Source organism: Zonotrichia albicollis, chromosome 6 (assembly GCF_047830755.1).
Source record: "Zonotrichia albicollis isolate bZonAlb1 chromosome 6, bZonAlb1.hap1, whole genome shotgun sequence".
NCBI lineage: Eukaryota > Metazoa > Chordata > Aves > Passeriformes > Passerellidae > Zonotrichia > Zonotrichia albicollis.
Genome location: NC_133824.1, coordinates 9,717,384 through 9,735,414, shown reverse-complemented (window position 1 = coordinate 9,735,414; position 18,031 = coordinate 9,717,384). Strand labels below are relative to the sequence as shown.

The window sequence follows — 18,031 nt, the reverse complement described above, 5'->3', positions numbered from 1 at the left end:
CTCATAGGTCTTGATTTGCAGTCTTTAGTGGCTTCCCCATTCACCAAGATTGTATTTTTTCCTGTTACAATATTTTTCATTTTAAATTTAATAACACCACAGATCTGCTGCTAACAAAGAATTTCATGCCTGTCATCATGCAGTGTAACACAGCTACTTCAAGCTCCAGAGCCACTGTAAGGGGAGAGAGACCCTCTGCCAAAAGCACAGACATAAATTTTGAGCTGACAAAGCATCTCTGTTCATCTCTGCTCAGAGCCTGTTGCAAGTACTGGTATCACATAGCAGAGAGGCTCTGTCTCCTGTTAATGGAGCTTATGAGGTTATGCATGGTCACTGTTTTAAAGAAATACCAGTAACCTGGTATGCTTCCAGAATTATCTGAGTCCTCCTAAGGTGCACATTAATCACACATTTCAAGGCATCTCACTGGATTAATTTACACAACCAAACAGCTTTTTTGTCACTGGTTACAGAAGTGCCTTGTTAAACTGCTGATAAGGCCCCTGTATGCAGCTTGCTGCTATCAAGTTACCTGGGCATTGTCATGCTCCAGGGTTTTTCGGGCTCTCAGCTACTTCCAGTCCTGCCTGAACTACTTTCCAGCTGCTGGAGTTGCAGGGCAGCAGCAGCCATCCATTGGGACTGCAGGTTGCCTCTCTGACGAAGGAAAAGACATTAAAACCAGTACTTTTGACAAGGCAGTTAGAGGAAAAAACCAGTTTGCAATGTGACCTTCCTTCTTCATCCAGGCAAGACTGTGCCCTGTAATTTGAGAGGGCCTCTTAACACATCTCTGTGGCTCTTCTGATGGTTTGGGACACCTTCCAATCTTTTCAGCTGCTTGAAAATTGGGAAGTTTGTTTCAATAAGCACAAAATTCAGCTGTGCTGAATTTCAGGATGTGGACAACCTGATCTTGTGTGCATGGGGAGAGCATTACCGTCCTGTGATGTTTTTAGCTGAGATGGGAGACAAACCTCCCTCCTTCCTTGAAAGATTTTTGTTGCATACAAACCTAGCCTGAAGATCTGCAGTGAAACCAATTTTACCTCTTTTCTTGTCAGCTGCAAATATGATCTTGCTTCCCTGCCCGTGCCCAGAGTGCTCCATGCTCTGCTGTATCTTTCTGCAACTAAACCTTGCTTCACTGGTGATGTTCCCCTCCCTCACTGGCTCCTGCTGTTGGCTCCCCTCTCCTCTGGTGACCTTTCCAGGCTGTCATCCTCACCCATTCCTGGTTCTGTGCAGCTGCTCCTGCTCCTTGTGAGCCTCTGCCCCAGGCACCCCCGGTACTCAGAGCAAGCTAATAAACTGGGCTGCTTCTGGCTGGCTCTGCCAAACCACAGCACTCTCAGCTCCAGAAATGCAGGGCTCAAATACTTGAGCAGACCCATGCAGGGCCAATAGAAGAGAATTTATTAGTCTGGGCTATGCTTCACCTCTCATGTTCCCCAGTGAGGCCTTGTCTCATTTGTTTTGAACCTCTGCACCGCAGACTTTTTCACTTGCTGCTGAGCCTGTTTATGCTATTGGATTACAACTTCCCAGTGTTTTTCTTGTTGAAAGAGAAGTAGCCAGCAGACTATAGAAGGTAGCTACAAGCAGGGGTCTATATTATCATCTCTGGGCCTCAAATCTTTAGGAACTGAAATAATAAAAAACCCATGTATAAATACTGACACAAATTTTGAGTAATTATTTACATCTGCAAACACTTTCAAACAGATTAAGACCCTTTTTCTTCACTCTCTGCAAATGCTCCAGTGAACAAAGTTTTCAGCAGGAATGCTGATGGAGGCTGCAGCTTTGAATAAATTCGGACTGAATTCTCCCACGTGATCCTTTGCATCAGAAACCTGATCCCACCACCTGTGCACACTTACTGACATGCCAGCTTCCGTGTTAGAAATCAAGGAGTTCAGAGGTTGAATCAATGTTTGCACAGAGCACACCGAAATCCTTTAAACACAAAAGTGGAAGACATAATTGCTTAGCAGTTCTTGACTAGTTTATGAAGAATTACATGAAATTAAGCAGCTGATGATTCCAAATAGCTTTCCCAGCTCTCTCCCAGCTGAGAATCCTTCAGAGCAAGCAAGCATTTAACACCACTACTTATGAAATATTTTAGTTGCAGAAACTAACATCAAGTGATGTACTTATGATCAGAGTTAAATTCCAGGGTATATTGCAGTAGCCAAGTGATGAGCTCAGCCATCAGGACCTAAAAGCAGGGCGTTATCAGGACAAGTCCAGCACACAGCCTACACCATCTCATAGCCAAACTCCCTGTGTAACCACTAAATTAGGTTTTCTGAGGCAGAGACCTTTTGAGAGAAAAAAGGATTTCGCAACGTAGATTTCAGTGGAATAGCAGAGTGGTTTTCAGCTGAAGTCTCAAAGGAGTTAATACACCTTCCTTACAAACAACTTCTGCAGCCAGAGGATTTTACTACCATTAAAGTTTTTGCAGCAGTAATCTTTGTCCCCTGAGGGTTTTTTGGGAGCAACATGAAACTGTTTCCTCATCCTCCTTGTCCTGCTCTCAGCTGGAGCCTGGTTTCTTTCCATTCCCATCATAACCTTTGGGTTTAGCTGACACCTTCCCTCCTCTGCCACAGATGCTGGGTGTGGTCCGCACACTTCATTAGCGAAAGCTGCTATAATTCAGTCTGTGACTATTATTTTTATTTTCTCCTTTTATCAAATGCATGTTTAACATCACACTTTCTTACCTGTTTTAATTCTGTCAACCATCTGAGACTGCAGCCATTTGCTTTTCCCACAGAGCTGCAGAAGGACAGCTTTATTGCACAATGGCCAGTACCATTTGAAAATGTTGCTACAATGCCTAGACAAGCAATTACATGGAGATACTCTGCTGTTCAAATTAGGCAGTCTCCTTAACTCATTTAGATTTGCTGTACTGTGAATTTGAAAATAGACTTTCTGGCTTGTTATGTTTTGCCTTATGCTGTAAGGCAGATTTTCTTTGCACACACACATCATTAACACATTCTGATAATAAATCCAAGGGGGATTCATCCTTTGTGCACCAGAACATTTTGTCTCTCCACAGCCAGTCTCGCATCTGTGTGAGCTGCAGCAGTTGCTCTATGCTCCACAGTGGCCTTTAACATTGTCAGTGCTGCCAGCCCCAAATTGTCCAAAGGTGAGGAAAGGTTCCAGGGTGGGTAATCACTGAGGCACAAAGGTGCTGCTCTGGCCAGGCCATCAGCTTCAGCCCAGAGTGATGAACAGGAGGAACTGTGGGTGCAGGAGCAAACAGCTCTGTTTTCTCCTCAGGGGACATTTGCTGCTGCTGCCAGTGTCCAGGCATCCAAGATGACAAATCCAATAAACTCAAGAGGTGTTATAAACCTTTATGTGTTGTTCAGAAAAGGATGTAACAGAGCCAAGGATGCTCCTTGCAGTGTTTTCTAATCTTGTCCTTTTCTTGCCTGACTTCATTAAGAGCCAGATGCTCTTAATCTGGCACAGGTTTGGGAGGACATTGTCACATCTACTGAAAAAAGATAAGATTAAATGTTATCAACATATTGACACCTTCAGATATTTTTTGTAGGTCTTATACCTGGGAGATTGTGGGTAGGTGGTTCTTGCCCAGCTTTAAAATGAGCTTGCTACATCAAAAATCAGTTGGCATATCAAATGTATAATTTGATACATTTGATGAGATCCAAACAATTCCAGAAGTTCCCTCTTTGATTTGATGCTGTGAGACAATATATTTATACAGTCTGCAGTTTAAAAATTAAATTTTTCAGAGTTCAGGGTAAAAGAGAAAGTTAGAACCTTATCTGCTGCTGATTTCAGGAAAGATATTAAAGATGAATTATCTTAAAAGTTACTGTCTACCTTTCAGTGCAGTAGTTGGAATTGGCTCAATAACAGGGTTTCAAACTGTTCCCAAACCTTCATTGTTAGGGGGAAAAACTCCTACAACAAAACAGGAAAGACCTGTTTCAGGACGGGCTGTTGTATTACTGAAAAAGGCCCATGGAGCACCTGACTCTGAAATATGCTTATTTATTATAAATAATTTCCATGGCGTCACATTAACAAACATAAAAGGTCATGAACCCCTGTATTTGAAGAAAATGTGTTTGACATCTGGGATCTGGCAGAAGTTCCTCCTGTGGGATGGATTGTTTGCACAGAGCTTTATTGAAGAATAATATTAAGAATAAATTACGAAATATTAGTGTAACCTAGTAAGAAATTATTGTATTTTACAAGCCAGAGACATAAGAGATTTTACAGAACTATTTCAGTTACATCTGATGTAAAAGCACATCAAGGAATGCTAGATGTGACCAGTTAGCAGTGACAATCTTTCCCTGCCTGGGGAGTGCTCCCTGGGCTGTTTGTGAATCCCAGGAATATGCTCTCCCACTAGGCTGGGGTCATGCCACCTCATGGGGTCCTTCTGGGATGCTTCCCAGTCTCTGTTACAGTCCCCCTTGCTTGTGATACTGCCCAGAAATGCCTCTTTCAGTGTGGAAGAGGGGATGGGAGGCAGCTTGGCCTGTCCCAGCCTGCTCAGGGCCTGGGTCCCTGCCTGGGCCTTTCCTCCCATCTCTCTTTTTGGGAGCTCGTGGCCAGGTGCTGCTGCCCTGCCCTGTATTTTCACACCACCATCTCCCTAGAGCCTGCTGAGAGCCTCAGGGCTGGCCTGTCTCCCAAAAGCACACACAGGGCTGCCCGAGGAGGAGCAGATGTTCCTGTCCCCAGGAAGAAGAGGCCAGCCAGGTGTCACCCATGCACAGAGCAAGGACAGCACACAAAAGATCCTTTCTGAAAGGGACTGAGTCAAGGAAAAGGCCAAAAAGCACAAAAATAATTTACTGTTTCCAGTTGTAAAAAAACTTTTTCGGTCTTCTGTTTTCAGGTGAAAGCAAACCTCATTTCCCTTGCTGAGAGGGTGTGATGACAAAAAGCCACTACAGAAATCACTGCAGTTTAAAACCTCCTGGCCCCATTGAAGTGAGGGAGCTCAGAAGAAGATCCATGGAGGCCAGTGACTGGTTGCTCACAGAAGCTGGAATGCTCTTCTTCCGTCAAAACCTGCTTGGTTCAAAAGGAGAACACACACTGACCTCCAAACTGGAGCTTTGGGCACATCCCCCTGGGAAAGGTAAGGTACTTAAAGCCATTCAAGAAATGACATAACTAGAAACAGAAGTTATCAGCCCACTCTACCCTAATTTTAACACTTTAACCCAGCTGCAGGTTGTTCAGCTCCTTTCCCAGGCAAACACACCAGAATGCAGCACTCTTAAGGTGTAGGAAATGAGGGAAAACCAACCTGCTGCCCACATTCCCAGCGTGCCCTGTGCTGCAGCACTGGCTCCTCAGCCTTGCAGCCAGAATTACTGGCAAGTAAATGTGCCACAGCCCTGGCTGATATCAATAGGGGCTGTAGGGAAGGAGTAAGGATGAACTCTCACTGCAAAGGTGAGGATTTGCATGTTTAATCTCTGTTTGGTTACATACAAAAATATTCAGAGAGGAGAGAACACACAGCCCTTGAGAGACTGCTCTGCCAAACAGGCTGAAATGGGTTACACCTTGGTACCACTCAATGATACAGCTGAGGGGGTGGGTGCAGGTGTCACAAACCAGTACTTTACGAGGAAGTTTAACAGCTGAAAACTGCAGGTTATTTATTCTTGGCAGTATTTTCTTCAGAGACTATTTTCAAGAATCCTGAGTCAGCACCAATAACTGTAGATACAAATATTTGTTTGTGGGACAGTATCTTTGCTGTGCTATTTACCTGTACTTCCCAAGCCCAAAAGTTTGTATGTGTATGACTAAGGCTGCCTTCCATGGTGACCAAATACCCACTTGCCTCAAGTATTTTGTTGTCACTATTGCTTTAACTCTTAGGTCTATAAAAACTAGATTGTACAGTAGCAAGGAATTTAAGGGTGAGGGGTTAATTATTTCACTGCAGCTCAAGGATTTAACTTCACATTCAAACCACGTGCATTTTATCCAAGTGACATAATGAAAAGTGCGTAGGAGATGGAAGGTGCAGTCATACAAGCAAGCAAGGATTTATTAAACTAGTTCTTCTAGATCTTAGAAAACCTCACTAAACACTTCTCAGCCAAAACTTGGCTGGAACTGGCTGTTCCTTTGCTTAAACTGACATGGTGATCCCATGAGTGACAAGGATTTTCATTAGCAGGCAGATGGAGGATGTGTTTGAGTACTGGATTTTAGGAGGCCTTGATGAGGATTTTGGGATGGTATGGTGACTGACCTGTGCCAGAGCCCAAGAAAGGAGGAATAAAAGAGGCTATAAAGAGTAAAAATGGGAGTGCAGAAGTGCTGTTAAAGATCAGCAGCCAGCTGCCTTTCAGAGCAGTCCTTACAAACTGGCACAGACTATAAACATCATTGTGAAAGAGCTGAGATCACACTTGCTGTCCTAATGAGTAACTGGCGTGAGAAAGTGTTCACCTGTATGAGACAGGGAACTGCTCTCTGACTTCCTGGAAAAAACCACGTAGGCTCATTTTTTCCATCACTGATTTGGTTATGTGCAGGCTGACACCAAGGACAGGTTAACAACATTCAGCAGTGCTTGCAGGCCTGAGGAGGAACTGGTGCCACCAAAAACAGAAAGGGAGGAGATAGCAGGAGTTCTGGTACACAGAATACAGCCCATGGGATTTCTCAAGGAAATACAATTCAGAGTTTACCCTTAAGGAAGTGCAGCAGGAGGTTAAAGCCCTGCAGGGTGTCAGTTTTACAGCCCAGCAAAACCCCATCTCTCCAGCAGTGCAGTGTCCTTTACCAGCTGGCTGGGTAGCACTGACAGAAGAGTAAGTACAACCCATTTCAGGTTTGTCCACATTCATGAGTCAGCTCTGGAGAGACAATTTCCTTATCCACAGAGCTCTACCCCCTTAGCTGGGAGGACACTGTCAGAACAGATTGGTCTTGCACAAGAGCCACAAAGGGGAGGGGATCACACTATTCAGTCCCCTGTGCAACCCCATGTCAGAGAGACATAGCAGCATGTGCAATGACAACCTAAAAAGCAAATCCTAAACAACTAGAGAAAGAAGGATAAAGTTACCCAGGTGTGGAAAACCTGTATTGGGCTATTTCAGCTGTATGCCAACAGCAAAGCCAGAGCAGTTGTGTTTTGTGAAGTGTCCATTCTCTGCCACAGTCAGTGGCAAACCAGCCCCTTGTTGCCTTCACTCATCAGGCTGCTTCAACCAGAGTGGACTATAGAACCCTAAGCCTTTGATCAAGGGTCACACCTACTTTCTCATTTTCTTTGAGTAGTTCTAGAGAGTTGTTTTCTTCTCATGAAGAGAAATTTTGTAGTTCAGCATTCCTGCACTGGGCCTCTCCTCTTTCAGTTTGCATGTGTGCTCATTTCAGTGCAATTTCTCTTGAGCATGTGATTCAGAATTGATGTGTTTGCAGTGTAGTGAAGGGAAATGACGCGTTCTGGTGGTGCTGGAAATGAGTGGCAGCGCTTCTTTTGAGTGCAGATCGGCTTTCAGAGAGCCCTGTAAATCATCACAAGCCCAGTCAATGACCTACCTCACTTTGCAATGAGTTATTTGAGTGATGAGAATGTGAGAGAGCAACGGTGTGACCTAAGTTCCTTCACTCTTCACAAAGCAAACCAGAGCCAGTTTTGGCTGTCCTTGCAAATTGCTGAAATAAGAACATTCCGCCTGCAAAACACAAACCCAAGCAACAAAGTCAAGCCTCATTAGGCATGGGTCATCGAGTATCATGTGGGTGGAAAAGCCTTTGTTGTACTGAAGTCATAAGAAACATAGTGCAGTTAGGAGTGAGAACTAGCCACTGGTTAATGATTTATATATGAGAAAACCAGTTCAGTCTAAATTATCTTATATTAACGTTGTCATCTTTTTGTGAACTTCCCATACCTTCTCATTGATTTCTCATTGTTTAGCTCCTTGCAGCACTGACTCCTTCTTCCTCACAGCACAGCCAACAAACTCCAATCCTCTCCTCAACCCACTCTTTTGTAGCCCTCTTCTTCTTGTTGGACACAGCTGTGGCCTATTAAGGGCAGGCCTGTTCCTAGTCTTTGGTGATTAGTGCAACTGCAACTCCTCAGGTGTGAGATTACCTTCTGCACTATCTTTATTTTCTTATATTCTATCCCCCCACATCTTAACACTACTTGTTATGGAGACAAGCTTATTCTGCCAGTTGGAGGCCAAATCCTGGCCACAGCTTCACGGTCTCTGTATAAACCCCTGCGTTCACTGGCTCCAAAGAGCCAGGACAACTGGGAGAGGGGTATGGCAGCATGTCAGGCTGGGAAGAGAGCTCATCTCCTGGGATTCTCTGGGAATACTTCCAAGGCATGCAGCCTGCACACCCTCCTGTACACCCTCCAAATGTGGTGGATAAAGCATGGCTGGGGCTTGAGGGGAACTGGGCAGGGGAGCCATCCCCACCCTCAGAAGCAGTGACCTTCTCCATCCTTCAGTGAAATTGCAGGGGGAAGAAATGCCTCAGATACATCAATACTACAGATAAAATAGTATTACACAAAATGTTCATTTGAGCCTTATCACACATAAACCCACCAGGAAATGAAGGTAAAATACACACAGGTACCTCCAGTTATGGGCAACTGTACAACACAAAAACTGTGAAAGAAAATTAGCCTCTGGAAAATTAATTGTATTTTGCTTTGAAGTTTTCTCTACTATTCCCTGTATGTTACTAGTGTTTATGACTGGTAGGTGTACCAGTATCGCTGATCCTCATTCACCTCGCTTTCCAAACAGGCTACGTAATTCTGTCATGCCTACTTGCAGATGTCTTGTATGAACACCTCTAAACCAGTTAATGATCAAAATAAACTAGAATTAAATTATAATTTTTGTTAACAACTTTTTTTTTTTTCAAAAAAACCCCTTTAAAATAGTCCCTATTGGTGTATTCAATGCAAATTGTTAATGAGCTGGAGAACAATACAAGCCTTAAAAGCTCATTTTCTGCTAGAAATGAAGTAGTGGTTAAAGGCTAAAGGGACAGGATGAGGGGCATTGAAACTACCTTTTTAAAATTACAGTAAAAAATTATTCTTAAAAAAAAAAAAGAAGGAAAGAACACTTCAAAATATAAGATGTTTATTAATCCAGACAGGTTGCAAGTCAGAGTTAGGGAAAAGACTGTTTCAGCAACAACACTAAGGAGCATCCTTTGAGCTGGGCAGTGAGTCCTTCTCCTTCCATCTCTACTGGCTGCAGGAATAAGTTGATACTAAATAATAATAAACTCTTGGAATAAGGTGATACTAAATGTGCTACACTAAAATTGTACTTAGAGGCTTCTGGTATCCAGTGCATCTCATTGGGTGACAGATTGGCCAGGGCATCATTTTTTTGTCACCTGATTCTGCATTCAAACACATGAATGCTGCCATCCTCCCCCATGCCTTGCCACCCCTTTTAATTAAATTCTTTATTCCTTTATTTTTTATTGAAGTGACTGTTTGTACTTCCCAAGCAGAGCTAAAATGCTTCATACAGCAAGAGAGATCTGTCTCAGAGATCCTGCACACCGAGAACATTCTTTAGGATTTTTACATTATCTTAGTGTGGCTCCCCCTTGCCTCTGGCCATGCCTGCCTCTTTCTTGGCTCGACCATCAAACAGCCATTGTGTCTGGATCCTGATATGGATCAACTATGCTTAATCCTGCTGTGGGAGACAAGGTCAAGGAGTGAATTCTTCCTTTTACAGATGTTGTCTGGGATGTCTTAATTTCAGAGCTATTTATAGGCTGCATGGGTACTTATGTTTCTAAGGAGATAATCTCCTTTTTAATATTTTGTGTTTCTGGTCGAATATTTTTGTCCATGTCAATGACTTCATAACCAAAGCACTGAAGGTTAACTAATCAGCAAGCTCTTTTTTATTAACTTTCTGGTTCAATTGTAATGGTATCCCTCTGTAACTCTCCTGTATCCATGGATGTGACTACACTGCTGTGAACCGAATGCTGTCACACCACTGTTAACTTGCACCAAATCAGGCTGGGTAATTCCAAGTGAGCACAACCCTGAGGAAAGGCAGAGGAATACACTAGAGCTTCCTGCCTGTATTATGTGTGTGGTATGTCGGTCCTTTTAATTTTGGTAATTTTAAATGTTGCATTTATACAGATGTATAAATGCAGTGAGAAATTTTATAGACATTATGATGTAAATCTGCACTTGATATCATTCAGAAGTCAGTGCACTTACTTCTCCTTCAGCTCTATGTCTCTATGAGCTTTGTTTGTTCCTCACTGACCTGGTATGTAGACTTGGGCCAGCAGGTTTCTGGTCACTGTAGGAGCCCAGGGATCTCTGTTGAGCAGCTGCTGTTGTTTGGGAAGCAGTCAGTTTTTCTGTCCCCCTGCTCTGCTTGAATGGCATCAGATGTCAGGGTCCAAAGGAATATTTTTAAATGATGAATTATATTCCAATATTCCTGGGGATACTGATTTTAATAACAAATCTGTGTCATCTTGGCAGGCCTTCTTCCCCTTTGTTTGCATTTCACATAATCTACAAAGCAAGTTTACTGACCGAAATGTTTCTGAAAAACAGGAATTTCTCATGAAGACTGGGGAACTCTGGTCCTGGATTTTTGAATTGTGTTTGCATTATATGTAGGCAGCCAAGAAACACCATGCTTTGAAGATTTTTGTCAAAAACTAACCTTTGTAGCTATGGTTCCACATGTTGGTTGGAGAACACATGCAGAAAGTTGCTGATGAACAATCTCCAGACTAAGGTCCCAGTTTGGACAAATGCATGCATGGAGCACTCTCAAGGAAGTCAACAAAATCCCTCATAGGTTACAGAGAGGAACAATTCCTATCAATGATGTGGCTATGCAGAGGCTTGGGTTTTGTGCAGAGGCTTGGATTTTATGCAGAGGCTTGGGTTTTATGCAGAGCTTCATGTTTTAACAAAACAGAATCTAGTGCCTGGGCTGGCCTTTGAATAGCAGGAGTGAGGAATCATTCATGGAAATGCATCAACGAATGTCTTGAAATACCAGCAGAGATTTTGAAGGTTAAAGGTTTTCTCAGGAAATGACAAAGATAGTGCCCACAAAGACAGAGATACTGCAATCATACTATTATTTATTCACAGGAAGGAGGCTTTCAGCTCTACTCTAAAAATAATACATATCTGCTTACATTTATACCACTGAGATTTGAGACTTAAAATAAAACTGGGCTAAATCCAGACTTGAGGTGAGTTTAGTGATCACTGACTTCAGCACAGTGATGAGCACGTTGAACTCTCTCTGACTTGCTACATACTCTGTTTGCAAATTGGAAAAACCTCATCCAAGGTTTGTAAAGCCTAAGGGTGTATTCCATAAGCATGTCCTTATCAGACTTCTTAAAACACCCTGAGACTATCAAGCCAACACAGTAACAGATGCCATTTCCAGAGAAAATCCGTACTTAGAAGAGCATCACCTTCAAAACTGAGGTGTTGTGGGGTTTTTAAAATCCTGTTCATAAAGCCAGGCTCTACCAGCAGGCTGGGCAATCCCTTCAGCCATTCCCAGCTCATACTTTGCTGTAAGAGTGCTTAGAACATGGCAGTGCCTGCATCTCCAGTGAAACACATGGAAAACTTGACCAGGTGGTGGCTGCAGAATAACATGGTAGGAAAATAATGGATCTTCCCTGGGTATGAGCAGAGTACTTGAGGTCAGTCAGGCCCTAGGAAAGGCAAATAGCCTACAACTGATCTCCAAAAAGCAAGTGTTAAGTGCCAGAGAAGAAGTGGAGTTCACTCAGCATGTGCTTGCAGTGCATGAGCATAATGAGATCATTTGTCCAGGACAAACCAGAAAGGGAAAATGAGTGACCTCAGGGATATGGGAAAGGGATTTGGAAGAGATTGAATATTTCAGGAGTTAGTAATTCCTGTAGTGTTTCCTACAGATCCCTTTTTTACTCAGATACATTCCTCAATTCTTTCAGTGAGGTTATGCATCATTATTTACCTCCTGGTGTAAAAGCTGTACCCAAACTCTCCCTCGTGTGGCTTCACCAGTATTTGTTGAGTTACCCAGGGGATTCAGTTTGCAAACCACTAGAGGGATCTCAGAAGCTTGAGCTAAGAATGGGAATAGGTGAGATTTCCACAGCTGATGTGCACAGTCAAAAACTCCAGTTACACTCTGCACTGACACAGGTGAGGACAGGGCCAGGTGCAGAGGGCAGGCAGCTGTCACAGACATCCCCACACAAATGCCTCTGGACCATGTGGCCCTGACCCTTTGGCACATGTCACCTTCCTGAGGCAGGCTTTCTGCAGAGTCTCCAAAATTCTAATTACGGCCATCATCCTCAGTCTTCATGCATGGCACCTGCTTTGGGGTTGAGCTATTCAAAATTGGTTCAAAGACTTACAACAACAAAATGTAATGGGTACAACAACAAAATGTAAAACACTTGTCTGGACTTGTGTCAGATGAGGGAACAGAATTTGCTTGTGCCATGTTGCCTTAGAGCTCTCTGACTTCCCCATGCAGAGCCACACCACCACTTCTGTAGCTTCTGTAAATTCTCCTGTATACAGATACATGTACAGTGCTTTACACAAAGACAGGGAAGATTCCAAGGCTGCTTCTTATCTTTTCATTGAAAAGCATCAGTCATGCAGATTGACACCACCTGAGGGGTTTGTCCATAGAGGATAGAGATTTATTTTGACAATAGTGCTTGTCAGGATTGAATAACATTAGGGCATACTTTTATTCCTTTTTTTTTTTTAACATCTTTATGATATTTCCCTTATGCTCCAATACAGCTGCATGCTGTGGAAGATATTCAGCAGCATATTATGTGAATAAGCCAGACTGGAGAACTTGCATGACCACAAATTGTACTGATTGTATTGTTCTGCCAGCTCTAGGCAGAGAAAAATTATTATACAAGTTCTGATGATGCTGATACCATGTTTATGAGACAATAAAAGTTGGCTCTTCTGAAGGCTAAGTAAAAAAAAAAAAAAAGTAAATATGAATACAGGACTCCAACTGAAGAGGAGAGAGCTTGTATGAATGGCCCTGGATATGACACAGTGGTGGTGGGTGACCAGGTTCTCAAAAGAAGTTGAGTTTTTTAAACAAAGTTATTGTAGTCAGTGAAAATCATCAGTTGAAAAGCGATTCTGTGAGATCCAGGAAACTCTTGGGTGAAATAACATTTTGTTGTCTGTGTCAAAAAAGTCAATTCCTTAAAAATATCACAAAGTCAAATAAGCAGATGATTGGATTAATTCTCCTCCCTCTGGCACCTAACCCAACTAGCATGAACCATTTTTTTTCATTTATCAAAACAGCTTCTCCTTCCCAATTACTGTGACCTGTATCAAAGATTACTGCCATATCTGCTGTGTTTTACCTTTATTCCAGTTATTGCATTGCTAATAGGTGCTGTACACACAGTGGAGGGCAGTTTTGCTGCTGAGAACCTGTTCAAGCAGACACGGCAGCTGACTGGCAGGAGAGGCAGAGCTGTCCCTTCCCTGCCAGCCTGAGCAAGCAGAGCCAGAGGGAGCCCCACACACCCAGAGCAGGGTCTGTGCTCTCCCTTGGTGCTGCTCACAACGCTGGCCGTTAACCATACGGCAAAATTCTTCATGGTAGAAAATCATCAGCAGTGGATTAGAAGAAAGAATCATTTTCTGAACAGACCTGGAATTCTGTCTACTTTGAGGAGTCCTGGCCTCAAAGAGGAACATGAATATATGAAACAGTTGCATGTTTACATTTTTAGCTTTCATGCTGTAAAAGCCTGACATGCGTAGTCTGCTTTTTTTATTTGGTGAGAATTGCTGTAATATTTGAGTCTGCAGTGGTCTATTGAAAACAGACCCCTGACTAGGAAATAGAGAGTTTAGATGTTATAAACTGCTAGTAATTTATTATTTTGAGATTGGCATATATTTTGGCAAAGTTTAAGTTGGCTGGAGTGATAGTGAGTGATGAAAGATGTTATGGCGGTTGGGAAGTGGCTGAATTCCTTTGTTTCCAGACTTTTCACTTTTTTTTAAGGCGCAGAATGTTTATATAGAAAGTGTAATATTGTTTTATGAGTATTTGCTGGACCCTGCTAAAACCAAGCACTCAAGCTTTACTCTTTTAACAAAGTGTTTTGTTATGGAATTCCTCTGGGTTTTGATGTTTCTAAATTAGGGTTAAATCAGGTTGGTATGTGGGGGCCATGGGAGAGCAGGCCAGAAGTGACAAACTGTCTGATGTCTAGCAGGGTGTGCTTCCACTCCAGGAGGTGATGTGGTGGCAGGAAAAGAGGACTCCTCAACTGGGCATGAAGGAGCCATAACATAAGGGCACAAAAAGGGGGCAGAGGGGATTTTAAACACTGGGAAAGCTGTCAGCATTTTAAGAGTTGGACATTTTCAGTGCAAGACCCTGCCTGCCCCATGGCTGCTGTCTGGTCCACCAGAGCCTGCATGCTTCCCATGTTTTATTTCCATCGTCTGGAGCAGGAGCACTTTCAGTCCCATGGTTATAAATTGTGATTCTTCCTTCCCAGTCATCTCTATTTTTCCCTCCAAGACTGTGGTACTTGATGAGCCATGATACACTCAGGAAACAAATTCTTGTTTCTGATATTTCTCTGCCCATTTCCTCTGCATTTTTCTCCTCCAAGTCGGCTGCTCATAAAACTCATTGGCTTTCTGCCTTCAGCTTGGCTCACTAAACCCTGGAGTCAGTCCCCAGGCTTTTTGTTTTTACAATAAAGGACAGAGCTCTGAGCCACAGCATCCTGGGATGTTGTAGCAGCAGAGAGAAAACCTTTAAACCATTAAGAAACGGAAGCTGCTAAACTGTGTTTCATTGCTGAGAGCATCAGGGCTTCCTTCAAGCTGAGTACAAGGAAAAAGAGCAGAGTTTCTACTAATTCACAAATCTTACTAGGAACAAGAGTCAGTTTTCTGATTGTATCATGCAGTCTATGTTGTAATAACTTTCCAAGTCTGTATTCTCCCATTTAATACTCCACTTTAATGAAGACCTCACATTGCTACTCTGCTCTGAGTTGCTCACATTTTAATATTTGTAAACCTCTCCCAAGTAGCACTGAGCACTTCCAGTTCTCAAAAGACAAGCAAAGGCTATCCTTCCTGTCCTAGCAATGCTAGAGAGCCAAAAAGCCAGTAAGGAAAAGCAAAGTAAAAGACCTTGTTTCAAACAGATTTAAGAACAAGGAATATAAACCCTTATCCCTATTAAAATAAAAGACCAAAGTGCCAGTGGCTTCAACACACATTATACCTTCCAACTATACAATTTTTAATTCTTTTTCAAACTATTAAACATATGTATAGATTTAGCTTAGCACTGAGAGGCCTCAGCTGGAATTCTTTTCACAGTTTTGGGCACTGTGCTTCAAAAAAGATGTGAACCAACTGGAGAGAATCCAGATGAGAGCAACAAGAATGATCAAAGGCCCAGAAAATGTGATGTATGAGGAAAGACCAAAAGAATTGGATTTGTTTAGACTAGAGAAGAACAGTCTGAGGGGAGACATGACAACAGTCTTCAGACATGTTAGACTACTGCAAAGGGGAAGATAAACTGTTCTCAATTTCTACTGGAAGTAGGCTAAAAAGCAACAGATTACAGTGGAGATTCAGATTAGACTTTAGAAGAAGATTACAATGGAGATTCAGATTAGACTTTAGAAGAAACTTTTTTTTTTTTGGCTACAGCAGTTATACCTGAGAAGACAATGCCCATGAAAACTGTGGGAGCCCACTGTTTGAGATTGGGGTACTGGTATACTCTGGTCTGCATGAATAAGACTGCTCCTAGTCCTTTTCAGCTTTTTTCCCTCCATGTTAGAAGTGTAGGAGAGAGATTGCAAGTGGAAAAAAATTATTTTCTGAAGGAATACGGACAGGTCTGACCTGAGTGGGCTATGAACAGGAGATTAATTTCAGCCATACCTACAGAGTTAGTATTACTACCTTGTAGCCATTACACACTGTTTGCATCTATCACACTCAGGAAAACAGGGAAAAATAAAATTCTGATCCTTATCTGCTCTAAAGTCTCTACTTATGCTGGATACTATTCTGGCAGTGGAGGCCTGTGTCAGAAATCCTGAGTCTAAATAAGCATAAAATCCTAAATGTTGTAAAGCACACCATCCAGTGATAAATTTCTATGAACTCTGTTATATAGAAAGATTTAATACAGAAAGGAACCCAAACATGTGACATTTTGTCAGAAAGCAAAAGATTACATAGTACAACATGTTTTTTGGAATGAATTTACAATTAATTTTAACTATAAAATAGAATGAAAAAAACCAGGTGAAACTAAGACAAATGCAGGGTGAATTGAAACAAAGTGCCTGACTGATAATTCCAGAGATAATTGGGAATGCAAACTGGGACTCCTGAGGTCCCTTGTTTCAATAGGTGGGTTTTTTGTTTCTGTTTCTGCTTGTTTTTCTGCTTTTCATTTATAATGAAAAAAAAATTTTAAAAAGGCAAGATTGCAAAAGCCAGCTTTTCCCTCAGTTTTTTTGGTGCTTTCTGCTAAGCAGCCTTGGAGCTACAAAGGTTCACAGTCTTTCACATAGACTCAAGCCCTAGAAGTGTTTACAGTGAGAAGAAGAGTCCTTAAAATACATGACCACACAGACAATCATATAGGATCTTCAGTTGTTTGCATCCTGCTCTGGACTGAGCATGAAGAGGCCTCTAGACACACATAGGTCACGGCTCTGTGGAAATGGTGATCTGGTGTGGAGCTTCTATAGTACTGGCTTTTCAGGAGAGAGTTGTGCAGAGGAGGAACTGTCTCTTTGGGCTGTGTTTCCAGGGCACAGACTGGAGGTTTAGAAGGAGTACTGTGACACAAATATCCTCAGCCGGATGACAGAGCTGCCTCTGAAGTTGATGACGGTGTTTACAGTGATCATTTCCAAGTCCAGCTCGATCGTGCGCGGCCCCTTCACGGGCCGGGTCATCACCAGGGTGGCACTGATGGGTCCTGTTTGCTGTGCAGGAAACAAGAGAAAGCAGGTGAGATTGCCAAAACTAGTTCTTCAAAACCACTGTCCCACTAGTCTTCAAGCAGCTAAAATAGGTGTTTTCTGTTTCATTGTTTGAAACCACTGCAACTGAAGGGACAGAGTTTCATTGCAGCATTTGCCTTATTTTCAGTGTGAACTGTCACCTTCTACAGTTTGTAAAGCCTTTGGAAGCCCTGCACATTAAAGGAGCTATTGAACATAGACACTTGCTATTGCCCAAAAGAGAAAAAAAATGAAAACATGGATTTAGGGTATAAACAAATAATGATAAATGTTTGTTTGTTTCTTTCTTTCTTTCTTGCTTGCTTGCTTTCTTTGTAGTACTCTTTAGTTTGATGTAAAGTTACTGTGAAGAAGCAGAGACCCAGAAGGGCTTTTTTTAAAGAACCTGGAGAACAGGTGTTCCCATGTGAATGGGGTCTGGGTTTGTGGTACATTGTGTGTGTTAATTGTACAAACCTTACACTTTGAATATGCAATGGCACTTCAGAAAACAAGGCCTTTATTAAATGGAAGCAGACCTTGGTGATGTCTGACCAGAAGAGTGGATTATGTGCATTTAAAAATCAGATCTGCTAATGTTAAAACCAACTGCAGTTTGTTTTCCATCAGGAGCTTACATAGGCACAGTGGGTCCTTCTTTACCTGTCCATTTTTACCTCAGGACTGGGTGTTTGTTACCTTTGATCAGAGAAGGCTGACACAGCCATGAGGAGGTGCTGGTCTGTGCCAGGCTGGGTCCTGGTGCCTCAGCAAGGGCACAGTGTCCCTCTCATGCCCTCCCGCTGCCCAGGGAATGGCTGTGTGGAGAATCACTGGAACAGCAGCTTGGGCAATGGGAGTGGGTGCTGGGGCCTCAGCACCTGCTAGACTGGCCCAGATGAGGGGATCAGTG

The 18,031-nt window shown here is 42.6% G+C and overlaps 1 protein-coding gene across 1 annotated transcript in view; it reads right to left on the bottom strand.

The window, feature by feature from the left end:
* Positions 1–16,519: 16,519 nt before the first annotated feature.
* Positions 16,520–18,031, bottom strand: part of FBLN5 (fibulin 5) — a 45,738-nt gene continuing 44,226 nt past the window's right edge. The window contains exon 11 of the mRNA XM_005483162.4: positions 16,520–17,100. Coding sequence (XP_005483219.1) covers positions 16,939–17,100 — 162 coding nt within the window. The 3' untranslated portion in view covers positions 16,520–16,938. The remainder of the gene's footprint in view (positions 17,101–18,031) is intronic.